This window comes from Naegleria gruberi (assembly GCF_000004985.1).
Source record: "Naegleria gruberi genomic scaffold NAEGRscaffold_48, whole genome shotgun sequence".
Lineage (NCBI taxonomy): Eukaryota > Heterolobosea > Eutetramitea > Acrasida > Naegleriidae > Naegleria > Naegleria gruberi.
Window position 1 is genome coordinate 47065 of NW_003163279.1, and position 17512 is coordinate 64576.

General features: G+C 34.2%; 8 protein-coding genes across 8 annotated transcripts in view; 3 read left to right on the top strand and 5 right to left on the bottom strand.

Moving 5' to 3' along the window:
- Window positions 1-388: 388 nt before the first annotated feature.
- On the bottom strand, window positions 389-1831 carry NAEGRDRAFT_80987 (uncharacterized protein; the record flags this gene model as incomplete). The annotated part of the gene is made up of 3 exons (XM_002673182.1): window positions 389-1368; window positions 1415-1712; window positions 1751-1831. The coding sequence occupies 3 exons, from the start codon at window positions 1829-1831 to the stop codon at window positions 407-409; spliced, it is 1341 nt and encodes a 446-aa protein (XP_002673228.1). The 3' UTR covers window positions 389-406.
- Window positions 1832-2653: 822 nt separating this feature from the next.
- On the top strand, window positions 2654-3229 carry NAEGRDRAFT_71634 (nuclear migration protein NudC; the record flags this gene model as incomplete). Its single annotated transcript, XM_002673115.1, has 1 exon — window positions 2654-3229. One exon carries the CDS (start codon window positions 2654-2656, stop codon window positions 3227-3229), a length of 576 nt encoding a protein of 191 aa, XP_002673161.1.
- Window positions 3230-3253: 24 nt separating this feature from the next.
- On the bottom strand, window positions 3254-4006 carry NAEGRDRAFT_59028 (uncharacterized protein; the record flags this gene model as incomplete). Its single annotated transcript, XM_002673183.1, has 1 exon — window positions 3254-4006. One exon carries the CDS (start codon window positions 4004-4006, stop codon window positions 3305-3307), a length of 702 nt encoding a protein of 233 aa, XP_002673229.1. The 3' UTR covers window positions 3254-3304.
- Window positions 4007-4406: 400 nt separating this feature from the next.
- On the bottom strand, window positions 4407-5513 carry NAEGRDRAFT_51710 (uncharacterized protein; the record flags this gene model as incomplete). The annotated part of the gene is made up of 1 exon (XM_002673184.1): window positions 4407-5513. The coding sequence occupies one exon, from the start codon at window positions 5511-5513 to the stop codon at window positions 4407-4409; it is 1107 nt and encodes a 368-aa protein (XP_002673230.1).
- A 121-nt stretch (window positions 5514-5634) lies between these two features.
- Window positions 5635-6032, bottom strand: NAEGRDRAFT_59029 (uncharacterized protein). Its single transcript, XM_002673185.1, has one exon. The coding sequence runs from the start codon at window positions 6020-6022 to the stop codon at window positions 5678-5680; it is 345 nt and encodes a 114-aa protein (XP_002673231.1). The 5' UTR covers window positions 6023-6032; the 3' UTR covers window positions 5635-5677.
- A 542-nt stretch (window positions 6033-6574) lies between these two features.
- Window positions 6575-13649, top strand: NAEGRDRAFT_80990 (uncharacterized protein; the record flags this gene model as incomplete). Its single annotated transcript, XM_002673116.1, has 1 exon — window positions 6575-13649. One exon carries the CDS (start codon window positions 6575-6577, stop codon window positions 13628-13630), a length of 7056 nt encoding a protein of 2351 aa, XP_002673162.1. The 3' UTR covers window positions 13631-13649.
- Window positions 13650-14582: 933 nt separating this feature from the next.
- NAEGRDRAFT_71639 (uncharacterized protein) lies at window positions 14583-15716 on the bottom strand (the record flags this gene model as incomplete). Its single annotated transcript, XM_002673186.1, has 1 exon — window positions 14583-15716. One exon carries the CDS (start codon window positions 15714-15716, stop codon window positions 14583-14585), a length of 1134 nt encoding a protein of 377 aa, XP_002673232.1.
- Window positions 15717-16880: 1164 nt separating this feature from the next.
- NAEGRDRAFT_71640 (uncharacterized protein) overlaps window positions 16881-17512 on the top strand; it is a gene marked incomplete at both ends in the record, with an annotated part of 1670 nt that continues 1038 nt past the window's right edge. Inside the window, one exon of the mRNA XM_002673117.1 lies at window positions 16881-17490. Within this exon, the coding sequence (XP_002673163.1) occupies window positions 16881-17490 (610 nt within the window). The remainder of the gene's footprint in view (window positions 17491-17512) is intronic.

Genomic DNA, 17512 nt, shown 5'->3' on the forward strand with positions numbered 1-17512 from the left:
GGTTAAAGAGGAAAATAAGCCCTCACAAACTCCAAATTCAAATTACCCACAGAATGGCTATAATGCTAAACGATTTAGAAAAGTTATATATGATGGGTCAACAATTTCTAAAGGTTTGAATGTAAATTTGGTTGCAAATTCTTCGTTGGTCGAAGACTCTGTCAATTTCGATGCTGACCTATCAACACCAACCAAACCTAAAGAAATCAAATTGGTTGCAAAAACTGAAACCATTCCAACATTGGAAAAGAAAGAAACCAAGAAGAATTCTCAGAAAAAGGAATCACAGAAAAAAGAAACTCCTCCAAAGAAAGAGTCTAACATTTTGGATGCAATTGGGCTTGATGATGATGAAGATGATGACGATGATGAACCAACACTTCTTGGAGTAAGGAAAAGATAAAATTTATCTATTTAAATTGAAAAATTTAGATAAGGAATCAATGGTCCTTCTTCTATTCTTCTTCTTGATTACTTCATCCAGAGAGGATTCATCGTAGTCATCCTCATCTATCAGCTCTGAATGTTTTAGAGGAGAATATAATGCTTCAGCTGCCGAAACACTTCTCTTATCTCTTGTATTTCTAGAGGTGTCACTGACAATTTCCATCTTCTTAAAATCGGCAATATCTCTTATCGACTTTCTATGAACCATCTTGATTTCTTCTGGACTAACATCATATGTCTTGAGTTCCTTAATCGACTTTACATTGACAGAATAGAAATGGAATTTTAAGGTATCATCAGAATCCTTTCCTCCCAAAAAGAAAACTTCTCCTGTTTCTTCACAATAAACAGCACTCATTCCTACAAGTTTTGGTAGGTGACTTCCAAAGAATAGATCAGTAATTCTATACCATTTTCTTTCTAAAATTTGATACATATAAATATGGGAATCAAAGTCATTATTACGCAAAATGTTCGACCCTCCAGCCAAGATGATTGCAGAATCCTTGGCAAGTGTTGTACAATGTGAAGCTCTTGCAGATGGCACTACAGTATTATCCTTTGAGAGTAATGGCCTAGACCATTCCATAGTGTCCATATCAAGAACATAAAGAGCATTGGTGGCACTTTGTCTTTCATTTTCTTCGTCCGCTGTCAAACCACCGAATATATACACCAAATTTTGAACTACATTACAGGTGAAACAACACAATCTGTTTGGAACTTGATTATGTGTTTCATTTTGATTTGTCTTATCTACTAATGTTACATATTTTCTCATATCTACATTTCCTTTCGTTTCTACAACCATCCATTGATTGCTTGCAATATTATATGCATAGAGCCCAGAGAAATAAACTTGCTTTCCTTGACATCCACCATACAAATAAATATTACCCTTATAATGCCACATTTGACCACCTGAATCTAGATTAGTTCATCAAAATTCGAATTATAAACAACATACCAGCTCTAGGATCTGGACACAATCCGTTAGTTTCAATGTGAGTCCATGAAAGAGTTTCAGTATCGAAATAATACATTCCATTATATACTGTATGATTAGATTGAGGCGTTGCTTGAGAATAACCTCCAAATACATAAATCCTTGATCCAACGATACAAGAAGCAGTCAAGGCACGAAGAGTTGGAGCTTTACCCGAAGGTTTTTCAATTTCGGTCCAAACCTTATTGACCATATCGAATATATATACTGAATTAATTTTAGTGCTATTAATGGGTCTTTGGCCAAGAAGGACATAAAACTAACATCATAAGAGAGAATGAAAGCAACCAAACCTACCTTTGATCCAATTACCCCAGAGACATGGTAGCATAAACCACCTGTATGATTGCCTTTAGATTGAACTTCATATATTTTCATTTTTTTCTATTCTTAATTGAATTATAAATACAAATGGAGCGTGATGTTGCTTATCACTCTGAAAAAGTAAACTTCTCTACAAGTTTTTTGTAGTGTGGTTGATTGCTGCTGAAGATAATAGGAGAGATAGACGACCCGATCTTTTTGAAATACCTTGATGGTTTTGTTTGTTTTTTTATGAAGAGTTGTTTTCTTTTAAAAACAGGAGAGAATAATCCATTCATTGTTTGTGTAATTTGGTCCCTTAAGAACTTGAAGAAAACAAAGCGTCATTTTGATCCACAGCACGGTTGGTTTATTAAGATTGTCTTGTGAAAATCAAAAGATGCTTTTTGGCATTTACTGTTCCAATTGAGGAACCGTTATGATGAATTCACAGCAAGCCAAGGTGACACAAGTTGATGTGTTAGAAACAAGTTGTCAATGAGAGATATGTGGTTATTGATGGTCATGAAAAAGTCTTTATTAAGGTAAACGCAATACCCTTCACAATAGCTGTATAACTTCATTGGAAATACATTGTATTATAAAAACAATAAGGTAGTGACACCCTTATTATGTTGACTTGTTATGTTTTCCTGACAACTACAAATGTATGTGCATGTATTTTGAAGGAATATCAATACCAAATATCACCATCACATGATCAACACTGCTCACCACAGTAACAATTCTCTTGTTTACAAAACAACTGACAGACCAACAACACTTATAGTTAGTGGCCAGACCTATTAACATAATACCAATAACCACTTTACATCATAAATGTCAATCTGCAATTGATTCTCGGAAGTTGTGTTCGGAAGCAATTTATTATAAAAAATGTCTTCTAGTACTGATCAAACACTTCTGACTCCTGTTCAAGGAGGTGCAACAGGACCAACATGTTTGGAAAATACAAAATACAAATGGACTCAAGATATTACTTCTATCATGATTGTTATTCCTTTTGAAAATCCTATCACCACCAAGACAGTGAAAGTTAATTTTGAAAAGAAATCTATCAAGGTTACAGTTGTCGGAATTGAACAACCAATTATTCAAGGAAAATTATGTAAAGAAGTTGATGAAGATGAATGTTATTGGCAAATTGAGGATAAAAAGGAATTAATTATTAATTTACAAAAAGTTGTTGGAATTTGGTGGGATTACGTGATTGAAGGACATCCTAAAATTAATACATCAGTGATTGATCCTCCTCAAGCAAGTATGTCTGATTTAAATCCAGAGATGAGATCTACTGTTGAAAAGATGTTATTCGATCAAGCAGCAAAAGCAACAGGAGGTAAAACATCAGAAGATAGAATCAGAGAAGAAAATATTCGTAAACTCAAGGGTATGCATCCAAATATTGATTTTTCTGGAATGGATTTTAGCAAGGCACAATTTAACATGTAAATTTTGTTGTAATAAATTAAATGTAAATAATAATTAGTTTTGTGTATTAAAATACAAGTTTGTGATAGGTGTCAATTACAACTTGATCCTCTTCAAATCTTGTCCTATTTCTTCAGAGCTTAGGCCGAAATTCATGCCTTCCACAGAGCAAGGTATTCTCTTTTTCTTACTGTAAGTCTCATAGGACATGTTAATGACATTGGACCATTTTTCACCATTTCCATAAGAGCTATTGTTGGCTCCACTTCTTCTATTTCTTGTGAGTTTTCTTCCAGGTTTTTTATCATCTTCGGTTTGAGTTGGTTCATTCTCTCTTCTAACTGTACCAAATTGAATCAAATCATTCAACCGTTTCTCTTCCTTTTGAGTTTGAATTAACAAATTTTCATTATAATTGTTAATATCATTTTCAAAATCTGATTTGGCTTGTTGAATATCACTACTATATATTTCTTCAATGTTTTTCATTTGCATCTCCTTGTATCTGAGAGCAAGTAATAATTTCTTTTCCTTTAAATTTTCAAACAATGTGATTTGTTCAGAATATCCAGGAACACTTTCACGAAGTGCCTTGTCTTGGTTTGGATCATCCCTTTTTGCCAAAATTTTTATTCTTTCTTGTATTGTTTTCAATTGACGTAAGAGTTCTGGATCTGTTTCATTCTTATTTTCTTCCTCTTCCACAGTGGTTTTTCTGATAAATTTTCGTCTTCCTGGTTGGGCTTCTTCCGTCAAGGTTGATGATGATGTATTGTTTTGATTTGTTTCTTCAGTCATTTTTTTTGTATCACAAATTTTTAACCGCCAAATTTTTAATAGGCTGCCAGCACAAGAATTAAGCTTAGAGCATCGTCATTTTGAATTAATTAATATTTTAATAATAATTAATTCCAATAATTGACTCTGAGATCGAGATGAATTCAAGAAAAGACTCTATTACGTTTATTCTGGTTGATTTTATAAACAGGAAAGTTCTGTTTTAATTACGCCCAACAAGATCAATTCAAACTAACGCACAGGAATTGCTCAAGATTGAAAGAAGGATTTTATTGAGGTCAAAGTAGTTAGACTTCGTAAAGAGACAAGCCATTCAGTTAAAACGTTTTTCTGTTTCGTAGGTCATCGATGCTTTCATTCCAAGATAAGGTCAAAATAATATTCATTCCTAACCAATAAACTATTCTAAATTTCCTTTAAAATTTTCCAAATCATTAACTAGTGAATTCCTTATTGGATCATATACTTTTGATATTTCTTCCCAATCACTGTATTTTTCCTCTCTCTGAAAAATGTCATTAAAATACATGTCACAAACATGCCAATCCACTATTTTTCCATGATTAGCAATCTGCTTTGCGTAATGACAAATACGAAGTGTGTGAATAACTCGTTTCTTAGCTTTGAATATGTCAACTTCTGGAGGATCCCAACCCCATTCGTGTTCATAGAGTCCTTTACAAAATTTCCATACCATGCTAGAGAATGGATTGAATGAATCAATGATTGATTTTGGATCAATTCGATTTTTCATTTCTGGAAATTCCTCTGATAATTTAAAGGATTGTTGAATGATAAATCGTTGATATTCTTCACTCTGCTCGAGTAAAAGAGCCAACAATTCATTGAATTTGTTCTTTTTCAATTGATTTAAAAACTGTTGTTTCGAATAAATTGAAATATCCAATTCATATTTGGGTATTTTCGAAAAGGCATAGGTTACATCCCCAGTTTTCAGATTCTTCTTTTTAATAATTGATTGAGAAATCTGTTCCACACTTGTATCATCAATAATATTGCAATTAGGATTATTATTGCTTAATAAACCCCTTCCTTTCAAATATCTTGGTAATAAAGAATCAAATGTTTCAGTACAATAATTGTCCTTCTGATTGGTAATAAAGAGCAAATGTTCAGGCTCCTCTTCAAAATCATAAATCATCAATAAATCATAATCACTTCCTCCATTCACTTTATAGACATCTGTACAAGGTTTTCCGTACAATCGACTTCCATACACATAAACATTTAAAATCCTATCCTTCTCCAACAAGCCATCAAATTCATCAACAATTTTTGGAACATCCAAGGTGTCATTCTTCATCAAATCCAACAAGTACTGTTTGTTTTGGCTACATCCGATTGTATCCTTTTCAAATTCACACATTTTTTCATGATGAACTTTTGCTGATTTACCACACGAAAATGCACGATAACCATTTTTCAAAGCATTGAAAGTGTTAGGGCGTAATGTCTGGCACTTGGTGATGGAAAAGGATTTAAACATTTTTTAATTTAATCATTTTGATAGGTTATTCAATCAGCTTAAACGAATCAGTTCATCACAATTCAAAAACCGTCACTCCACTGAAACAAATTACATAGTAAAAAAGAATAATTAATAATTATTATAATTAAAAACAATTTGGATTGAATATTTTATTATTCAATTTACAACTTGTTCCATGAGTCAATTTCGCATGAAGAAACACCTTCCATGACAGCTTCTTCTTCTTCTTCATTGTAGAAGAGGGAGACAACTCTATCCAAAGGAACAGCATCATCATTGTGGATGGTGGCAATAACCTTGAGCATCTTCAAACCATAAGCCATTTCTTCTCTTCTGATTTCACCCCATTCCAAGAATTCAATGTTGACATCTCTGATTCTCTTTTCCAAGTCAGTCAAATGTTGGTCCATTCTGACGGCCATTTGTTCAGCGGTTTCATCATCAACATCTGGAAGATCTGGTTTGACGGAGAGGATCAATTGGGACTTGGTAATCTTTGGAGCCATTTTAGTTTGTGGTTTTTTTTCAGAGAAAAATTACGAACGACTACCGATATTTTACAAAAGCCACGCATGTTGTTGGCTGCTTCAACAACAATAATGAAGGAAGATGAATATTCGCTGGCTAAAAGAGAAAACTTTGTAAAGTGGTGACCACTTCGATAGGTGGTTGACCAGGATTGATAGTCGATTTTCCAAAACGAAACTACTACCAACATCAGAAATTATCTCTTCTAGACTGTTTTATTGTATAATCTTGCAAGTAAGGTAAATGCTCAACTTTGAGAATATTATTATTCACAGAGAAATAACATCATGCAGATTTTTGCAGATATTTACGTCTGTTGTTAAAATAACAATGGAACACTGCGAAGAAAACTCCTGATACACCAATAGACTTCTTTTTGCCTTCCACATTAAAAATCACTTGAAAAAAAATTCCTTCTCCGTTACCGTAGGCTTCTCTCCTTCACACCCCTTGTGTGATCAAAATTTATTTATTTTCGGATACTCTCTCAAGTGTATATAAATTATTATTATTATCAAATTTAGAGGAATATGAATCGAAATTTGAGACCATCAACACAAGTTGTTGTTGATGGTAAATTGATGGTAACATTGATTTTATTTATTTTAACATTGATTGGATGTGTGTTATCTGAAGTTGTTATTCCAATCAATCAGGCACAAGAAGGACATGTTGAAGCAGGCAATTCAGTCATTTATAAATTTGAAAACATTCCTGAACTTGCCACTGACAACTCTACACTCTCTTTCATAGTGACTACTCTTTCCGGTGATGCTGATATTTATGTATCTACAACAGGTGCTCCAGATTTTACTAATCCAAACACCTATCAATGGAAATCTGTTATTCAGGACGGAACTGATACTGTCACTCTCTCAAAAACAACAGAAGGATATAAGAGTGGAGGACCATATTATGTTGCTGTGAATGGTTTCCAAGGTCCAGCCATGTACACAATTATTGGTTTACATTCTGATAATCATGTTAAAGTTGTTCAAGGTTTTCCACAAAATGTTTTTGTAGGATCCGGACAGTATGTCTATTTTTCATATGATGTGACAAGTAATGGATTATTTACAATTTCTGTCACTTCTTTATACGGAGAAGCAAATCTTTATGTTAGTACAACAAATCAAAAGCCAGATGCATCATCATATAATTATAAAAAGGAGTCACTAGGAGATGATTTCCTTTCCATTACACACTCTGGTGAAGTTCCAACCACTTACTATATTGGTATTAAAGGAGATCATAGTTCACAAACTCAATTCAGCTTACAAATAACTTCACCAGATGTTCAAGATATTATTGCTGATGGTATTCCTCTTTATGCCAGACTTTACAGCAGATCCACAACTTACTACAAATTTTTCTTATCAAAAGTTGTTCAAGATTTGACAATTACAGCTGACAGAAGAACAATGCTTGGTGATCCAGATATTTTTGTTTCAAGACTTTACCAATATCCAAACTCATCTGCTTGTGAATGGTCTCACTCTCTTCATGGTACCAGTTCTATCCAAATTTCAGAACCTGAACATTTGTACCCAGGTTGGTTCTATATTGCTATTCACGATGATTCCGTTTTTTCTACTGACTATGCACTTTACATTTCTTCAACTTTTGCTCACACTAGACTTTCTAATGGTCTTCCTCTTTCAAAACAATTAATAGGTTATAAGACTGATTATTATGCATACTATGTTGAACCAAACAATCTTGGAGGATTTACTACTTTAGATATCTTTGTTACAAGTGCATCTGGAGTTCCTTTAAATGTTTATGGAAGTACTATTAACAGATATCCAAATGAAAATTCTCATGACTTGGTTGGTACTTTTAATGGAGCCTCATTTGTATTACACAAGGATGACTCTCCATCTGGAATGTACTATGTAGCAGTTACATCCACCACAAATAGCAATTATACCATTGTTGTATCATCTGCCAATAGATTTATTGAATTAGTTGACACAGTTCAATATTCTTATACAGTTAATAAGAGAGATTATAGAAAATTTGTTCTCCCAATTTCAGATAATAGTGTTGATGTCAGTTTTTCCTTGTCAACTATTAGCGGTGATGCTGATATGTACATTTCAACCAATCAATTAGTTGATAGAGCCAACTACAAATGGAAGGCAGCATCTTACGCAAGGAATGAACTTATTCATATTGCTGCAAATGATCCTTTAAGACATAGTCCTGAATTTGATGGAAGTCTTTATGTTGCCGTTTATGGTTATGCCGCATCTTCCTTTAGTATTGTGGCTTATTTACACACAGGTCAACCAATAGAATTGGAAAGTGGAGTTCCTGTATATGGAGTATTGGAGAATGATATGTCTTCTCAAAATTACAAATATTACCTCAGTACAACCAGAGATTTGAGAATTGTTGTACAACCAGGAAGTGAGTCTCACGACCCAGATATTTATGTCAGTAGAACCAATCCTAACCCAGGACCATCTAGTTATGACTATCGTTCTATTTCAGTTGATGACGATGTAGTTAGTATCCCTTCTGCACAACCAGGCAATTATTTCATTTCTGTTTATACATTCTTCCCAAATACCTCATACATTCTCACTGTTTCAGCTGGATCAATGGAATTACGTACTTTTGGTATCCCAATTATTGATACAGTAGCAAAAGGTCAAACCAAGGACTATTATTCAATTCTTTCAACAGAAAACTTTGTTATTGGTGTTACTCTTATTGATGGTAATACAAACTTGAAAATTACTAACAATACTTTTACCAAATCTGATAATGGATATCCAGGTAATTATGTCTCTTTGAGCGCATCTGAAATTACTGAAGTTGGTACCTGGAAAACTTCTGTTTATGGTGTAGAAGATTCAACTTACTATATTCATGCTTCTTCTTTGAGCTTCCAAGCTGAATTGAAGGTAGGTTTGCCAGTTATTGGTGAAGCTTTCTGTTGTGGAGAAACAGGTTCCCTTTTTGCTTACAATGGAATTTTGGTCAGCAATACAGATTATTTGGTTTATGTTAATTCACTGTATGGAGAGGATAGCTTTACTGCTGTCTATGTTGATCAATATCCTAATACCAATCCAACTCCAACAAGCCACAAATGGTCTGCTCAAGGAAGTGACGACTTGATTGTTAAACTCCCAGCCAATCAATTAGATGTTGTAAAATCTCTTTATATTTCTGTTTACTCATACAGAGGTTTAGCTAGATTCCATGTCACTTTGGAACAATCTGGAGCTCCAATATTTTTGACTTCTGATTCTCCTAATTATGTATTTGGTAATCCAGACCAATCAGATTATTTTAAGGTAATGAGTTTAAGAAATTCAGCTGGACTTAATGCTGTTTTGGAATCTTGTAATGATTTGGAAGCAGCACCATTCTATGTTTCCAACATTAACCCACAACCAACACAAAATAATAGCTATGTTTCTCAAGCTGATGGTAAATTTAGACAAATTATAACAACAACCAAGTCTGAGACAAATACTTTCTATTATATTGGTACTTCCAAGTTGCAACACGCATTGCCTTATACTATGTTTGCTACAACAGGTACTGATAAGAGACCAATACCAAAGAATAATGGTGTTCTCATTCCTGGACCACTCATGTCAGTAAATAGCAAGAGAATTTCAGTTCCAAGTGTTGAAGGAGACTCTCAAGGTGTTTCTTACTTGGTTTACAAACGTATATTAACTCCACAAGAAGACCCAGCCAATGTCAATATGCAAACATTGTGCGCAATTAAGGAAGAAGCTCAATTGGTCGGAGAAATTGCTACACCACCATCTGGCGCAGATTTCGTTGATTATGATGTACCTGTTGGATTTAATGAAAGATCTGTAATTAACGTAATCGCCAAGAATAGCTATGGTGTTTCATCTGCTTATAAGCCAATTTTCATTGGAATTGATAACAACGATTATCTTATTGATGGTGTTTCCCTTCTTTCATCAACCAATGAAACTAACAGATGCTCCCAATTTATTTTCACTGCCACACTTTTGGATACTGAGACTGTATCTTTTATTGTTACCCCTTTCTCTGGTGATGCCGATTTATTTATTGCTAATAAGCCACAAGCCTCTGAATCTAACTTTGTTTATGCAAGCCGTAATCACGGATTTGACATTGTTTCGTTCACTAAAGGAGATCCTAAATATTTCCCTGGCCCATACTATATTGGAGTTTGTGGATTGAATGATGGTATCACTGAATTTAGCATTATCGCTTCAACATCTAACAATCCTATTAAATTGAAGGATGGTCAACCTCAACTTATGACAACCAAGACTCTGGATTACAGCTACTTTACTTTTGACCTTGAAGGATCAGATGATTTTACCGTAACTGTCACACCATTGACCGGAGATCCAGATGCTTATTTGAGTACAAATCCTAAACCATCAACATTTAGCTTCATGTGGAGCAGTGAACAAAGTGCTGTTGAAATTATCAATGTTAAAAGCTCAGACAATCAATTCAAACCAGATGTTACATATCATTTGAGCATTTTTGCTTTCTCCGCTGATACTATTTATTCAGTTGTCATTACTAGAAATACCTCAATTTCTACTTTGATGCATGGTGTTAGTATGGGAGGTAGAGTTCAATCACCATATTCATCCTATTATAGATTCAAACTTACTCATCCAAGTAATGTTACAATCACTGTTAATCCATTGAATTCATTGGGTGATCCAGACATTTTTGTTTCAACTCACGACAATAATCAATATCCTGACTTTTTACATCATGATTTCTATGCCTTCTCCAGAAGTGTTGACACATTGACAATCAAGACAACTGATCAAGGGTGGAGAATGGGATGGTATTATATTGCAGTTGCAGGTTATAGAGAACAAACAGAATTTGAAATTACTGTTTCTTCTTCAGATGAAGTAATAGTTCTTGAAGATGGTGTTTCCCTTACCACTTCAAGTTATGTTGATGAATGGAAGTATTATGCTTTCTTCTATGGATTTGATGCCAACTCACTCACTTTCAGTGTTAGATTAGGTACAGGTATGAGATCTGAAATGGTTTGCAGTAAGACTAACTCACACCCATCAAGAGACAAGTATGACTTTTTGGGAGAAAACACTGGAGCTGAATTGCTTGCTGTAATTCCTGAAAAATCATCTATCGGATGGTATTATTGTGGCGTTCATACTTTCACTGCAAGTGACTATTCAATCACTGCTTTTACAAACCAAAGAGCAAGATTATTGCAAGATGCTACTATGAGTACAAATAACAATGTTAGAGCTAAATATTATGTTTACTTTACCTATACCTTACCTCCTTTTGTTAACATGACTGACATTAATATTGTAGCCTACATGAATCAAGGAGATGGTGATCTTTATGTTTCCACTAAGACTAATAGACCAACAGACAAGAATTATCAATGGCATTCCACTTCGAGTGTGAATGAAAATTTGGTCATTGCCAAGAGTGATATTGGTTCTGATTCCAGAGAATTATTCATTGGTGTTCATGGTTGGTCCAACGCTTTGTTTGACATTGTTGTTTATGGTTTGGATACTGTTTTAGATCTTAAAGAAAATAGTCCAGTTCTTGGTGATTCTCAAAGTAACAGTTATAAGAGATACTCATTCAAGCTTGAAAATAGAGGTGTTTTGAGAATTGATCTCTCAGTTTTGTCTGCTTACCCATCTGATTGTGATTTCTTTGTTAGTATGACACCATACCCTACCAAGAATCATTACACATGGAAGAGTGACAAGTTTGGAGATGATACACTTCAAATTGATGAGGCTGAAGCTGGAACTTATTACATCTCAGTTTACACAACATTTATTGCTTCTAGCAAATTCTCTCTTACTGTTTCTTCTGCTTATTCATTGGTTAATGATGGAGGCCAAATTCTTGACTTTGTTGATAGTGGTGCTGTAAGACGTTATAAGATTTTGATTCCAGAACAAGCTGCATCTATTAGTATTACAACAGTTGGTATCAATGGTAGAACAGTAATGTATGCTAGTAACAATGAAACTTTCCCAACCAAAGATTACTTTGTTGCCTCCTCAGATACTGTTCATGGTAATGGTATTTTAGTTCTTAAATCTGATTCAATCTTTGCAACTGGAGTATGGACAGTTAGTGTATATGGTATAACTCCTGCCTCTTTCTACTTGTCCTATCAAACCTCTCAAGGTATTTTGAGAGCTGGTGTTCCACGTGTTGGTATTACCACTCTTACAAATACTGCTAAATACTTGTTACCAATTTCTAGTGCTCAACCATTGTCTATCAGTGCTAGAGTCTTTGATGTTGTGAATGACTGTATTATGGTTAATGCTTATCAAAATCCAAGTGTCAAGGCTAGTGCCAAGTCTGATCCTAGAATTAATAATGGTGTTCTTTTGGAATATGCCCAAATTTCTTCAACTCAACTCTTGACTGTTGAAGTTTCTGCATGCTCTAATAGAGTTCAATATGAGATTGTTGTCGCAGCTAAGGATCAACCAACCTATTTGTCACAAGATTACTACTCTTTGTTTGTTTCTGAGGCTAACACATTTGATATCTACAGTCCAAAATCTGCTCAAGCTTTAACTGTTCAATATGATTCTTGTGATTCTACTTCAATTAAAGATACTCTCAAGGTTTTCATTGGTAAGAATAGAATTCCAACTTCACAAGATTTTGATCAAGTTGGTGTTGCCAGAAATAGATATTCAAGCAACATTGTAGTACAAAGTGCTGTTCCAAAAGCCAATTACTATGTTACCACTGTTGGTACATCTCCACAATTCTTCTCTCTCTTTACTACTACCTCCAGTCCTGATCCAAGACCAGAAGCTGTTCCATTCACTGTTAAGCCAACAAATACTGTTTCAAAGGATGGTAAAACTCAACAAGAATACAGTGTTTCCATCGATGTTCCAAAGAGTAAGGACCACACCACCTTCTATAAGGTTGTTGCATATGGTTTGAGTGAAAAGCATAAAGGACAATCCGATGAACAAGTTATGTCAAGCCTCAACTTCCACACTCTCTGCGCCATTAATTCCAAGTCAAATTTACAGACCGTTGGTTATGGAAATAGTTTGAGTTCATCATTGACAATGTCTTTGTTTGCTGATGAAGATTACATTGTTAATATTATTACTTCATATGGTGAATCTGGTCAACTTCAACAAGTTTCTACTCCAATAATTATCAGAAGAAATGATAGTGCTGTAAGCCCAGGTGGTATTATACTTCTCATCCTTGTTATTTTGGTTGTTTTGTATTTGTCTATTGGTTCTATTGTCAAGGTTGTTAAATATAAGGCTAGAGGAGCTGAAATTATTCCAAATACTGGATTCTGGAAAGAAGTTTTCAGCTTATTCTGGGAAGGTTGCCAATTTGTTTTCTTGTGTGAAATGTTCAGACGTCGTCAAACTTCTGAATATGACACTATGGATGAGGAAGGTGTTGCAGAGGATAACTCAATTAATAACCCAGACGCTTATCAAAATAATGGTGAACAAGATGATGATGACGATGATATTAACCCATTTGCTCATTCCACAAGACAAACTCCAGAAAATGGCTACACAACCATTATTTAAATAAATTATTTTTTATTTAGTTCCTTTTTCAGTTCAGCACATTCCTTGGTCTTGTCCTCCAATAGTTTTTCTAGCTCTGCAACTCTGTTTTTCAGAATTTGTACTTCTGACAATGGAGATTTTGTTGCTGGACTAACTGGTGGTGTTGAAACAGATGGTGGAGTTTTTGTGGGTGTTGAACTAGGTGGTTGCCAGAAACCATTATTAAAAACATTGTTTCTTCTCTTGCCAAATATATCAGGCTCACCAAGCTCCAATACAGCATTTCCTACAACGTCTTCCCTTGTTGCTACATCAGTATGAACCACTACAGTATCTCCTCCTAATCCCAATAATTGAGCCAATTCGTCATCCATTTCCTCTCCATTATCTCCTTCATCACTGGATCCTTTTTCTTCCTCTTCCTCAGTATCGGATTCAAAAGTTTCTGCTCGTGACATCACTTCTGGTGATGATGACGAAAATATGGATAACCATTTTTGAGTATCAGCATTTGTTGGGAATGCAAGAGTTTCTCGTGATTCTCCTTCATTTCCAACATTCAAGGTAAATGCCATCTTATGATATTCATTTTTTTGAGTTCCAGTTGGTATGAAATCAGTGTAATATTTTTCTCTCGTAAAGTCAACCCTGCATCCAATAACATCAGCTACCTTAGTCTTCTTATGTGAAGTATAAAAAAGTAATTGTTTGTTCAAGAGTTCAGCATAAACTATTGATGGCTTTTGATATGTTTTGATATGTGCCTTTTGGTTTTTTCTAATTATGTAACCTTCTTGTTTAGTGTCTGAAATTGGTGGTTTTGGTTGTTGAACTTCTTTTTGTATCTTGCTTGAAACCAAGTCTGTACAATAACAATACACGTTATTTGTAATTTTCTCACTAAACTCTTTTGCCTCACTAATGTTGTGTAATAATAGAATTATTAACTAATTAAATATAATTAAAAAACTTACTCTAAAGATCCGAAAATAAATTGTAACTCTGGTACAAAGTAGGATTGTTTTGCTTGTTTGGCAGATGTTGGTTGACTCGATATTGTTGAATTATTTCCAACAACAGTATTATTTGATTTATCGCCCAATGAACTAGAAGAAAGCTCTGCAACTGTGACCAGCACTCTAGAATTCACTGATTGATTAGATCCACTCGATATAGGTGTATATTTAGCACATGTAAATGGTGTAATTTTAAATGTTAAAGTATGTTCCGATTGTTTTTTAATCAACAAACTCTTTCCTTCCTTCAACCGTAAACTACACTTTACCATATGCATTCCTTCGTTAGTATTTACAGATTTCTTCTCCACTAAAATGTAGGCCTTCCCACTATATCCAAGATAGCCATGATCAGCAGCAACAGAATTCGATGGAGAGGACAATGGAGAAACCTGCAGGTTTGGTGAGGGGCTACTTTGAGGCATTTTTAATGGTTGATTATTAATACAAGTTGATGTCGTCGCACTGCTGACGGTTGTGGAAGTGGTGTCGCTTAGTGATGAAGAGTTGTCGTTAGATGAAATCGATTGGTTAGTAGTGTTGGTGGTGACTGTTATAGTTGGTGATCGAGAGGTATTGTTGGAGAGTTGGAGATGAGGTGGTGGGAGTTGAGGCAATTTTTGATTCTTGTATTGTTGTGGGTCGTGACTTGTTTGGTTTGTGCTTTCTGGAACACTACTACAGGAACTAATTTGATCGTAACTTGAGGATTCATCCAAGTGGAGAGGAATGGTAAGCATTGGTGGATAGAGATGAATATCAGTACAACTTTTGTGCTGCCGATTGATAAGGGAATAGTGAGGTGAGACTGCATGGTGAGAATTATTGGTTGTTGAGGCAGCAGAGTCAGATGCTGATGAGGGTGAAAAGGGAACCTTTGAGGAAGATGAGGGGGAAGATAAGGAATTACTACTACTGCTATTACTATCACAACTCATTGGAGAGAGTGGAGAGTCAACCCAAGAATCATCATGTTGAAAACTTAAAAATTGCCTAAATCTTCCATTCATTAATTTTCTACTTGGTGAGGGAGTTCTCCATTGAATGTGAGCATTTGAAGAATTGGACCTAGACAATTTGGCACACATGTTTGGATTCTCTGGAGAGTTTTTGCTGCAATTTTTTCTTTTAAGAGAAACGTTGTTGTTGAGGAAGCCGAACCGACAGCAACGTATAAAAGTGCCTGCAATATTTGTGCTTTTCTTCTAAACTGAGCATGCGATCCGGCATTTTACTCTCGCACATGTGTAGCCAAGTGAGAGTCGGGCAAACGTTGAGGAATCAATTGCTTACTTTCAAATGTTCCTTTTTCAAAACGATTAATAATCAACGTGCAAAAAGTTGTTAGAATTGATAGGGAACAAGGCATTTATTAAGAATGAAAGAAAAATTTGAACAATTCTCATTCAGAGCACTGAAGAAAAATGAAGCCCAGATTGGTCAATTAATATTTTAAAGGAATAAAAGTTAAAGTAAGGCTGTCCATTGTTTATTTAGAAATTTACATATTGGGAGCATTACAACAACTGTATTTGAGGTTGGAAGCTTTTATTGAATAAATATGATTGCTGAAATGTTGATCAAAGAGCGATCCTAACTATTGATTATTCCATTGTCATAATAATTACCATTTGATATGCTAAACAATTATACTCGTTGCATTTTGATTGTGTGAATAGATGAGATGGAAAGCAATCTTTTAAGAATGAATGGAAAATATTACAAAATTCAACATCATCACATATTTTACAGCATGGTCTGGTTTTTATTTACCCTTAATTTCCAATTAGAAAAAATATGAAATAAATACAATCTTTAAAAAAATCATCCCTGTATTATTAATACACTCTATAAAGACAGAAGACAATTATTTAATATTATTGATGAAGACAAAAACAGAAGAGTTTCAACATGATTACAATGAAAATGATCAATTGTATTATCATGATCTTTTAAATCTAACTCCGAATGAATTCTTAGCCAAATATCATCACAATAATAGTAATAACAATAATACAACAACAACATGCAATGAAAGTGTTAATTTACAAGTAGAACAAGAACATCCAGAAAGCAAATCCAACGTTTTTATTTCCTCCGATGTAATGTGTTATATCATCATGACCTATCTAGATTGGAAAACAATATTTACAAGTTGTTTATTGGTGAATAAGGAGTTTTTCAGAAGAATTGCCAATAATCGTCAGCTTTTTATTCAATTATTTAATGAATTATTTGTGATGGATCAGAAAATGATTGATAGTATGACAAGTAGATCGACATTTAAAAAAACTTTAACTAGTAATAATAATTTCATTGTAAATGGAGGTATTGGAATACCAAATGAGCATTATCACATTTGGAGAGATGGTTACAATAGCTATTTATATGCAACTGGTAAGAGATTTAAGCAATCTTTACAAAAGCATCATGTCAATAATTCGATAATGACTGATGCCAAATTGAGATTAATTAGAGAAAAGTGGAATACTGCCATTTCTGGAAAAAGCCAACAAAAGAAAAATCAAGTGAGATCTAAAAGGGATGAGAATAAATCCTTGTTAAATCTCATCAAGAAGATTATTAAGGATCGATTATTTATGAGAAAGTACTTTGATGGTGATAGGTTTAAATCTAAGAGATTTGAATTTCGTGAACAGATTTATTTTGAAAAGAAACTTCAAGTTCATGATTCTCTTCTTCGTTATACTGATCACAAGAAGTATTTAGCTAAATTGGAGGAAGCCAAGAAATTGTACAACAATCAAGACACATTGGAGAAACAAATTGAAAGTTTAATTCATTCTGAATATGAAAAGCCAGAGATTGAGGAGATTATAATTGGAGATTTACATGACAATAGTGGACCAACTGATCTATTTCT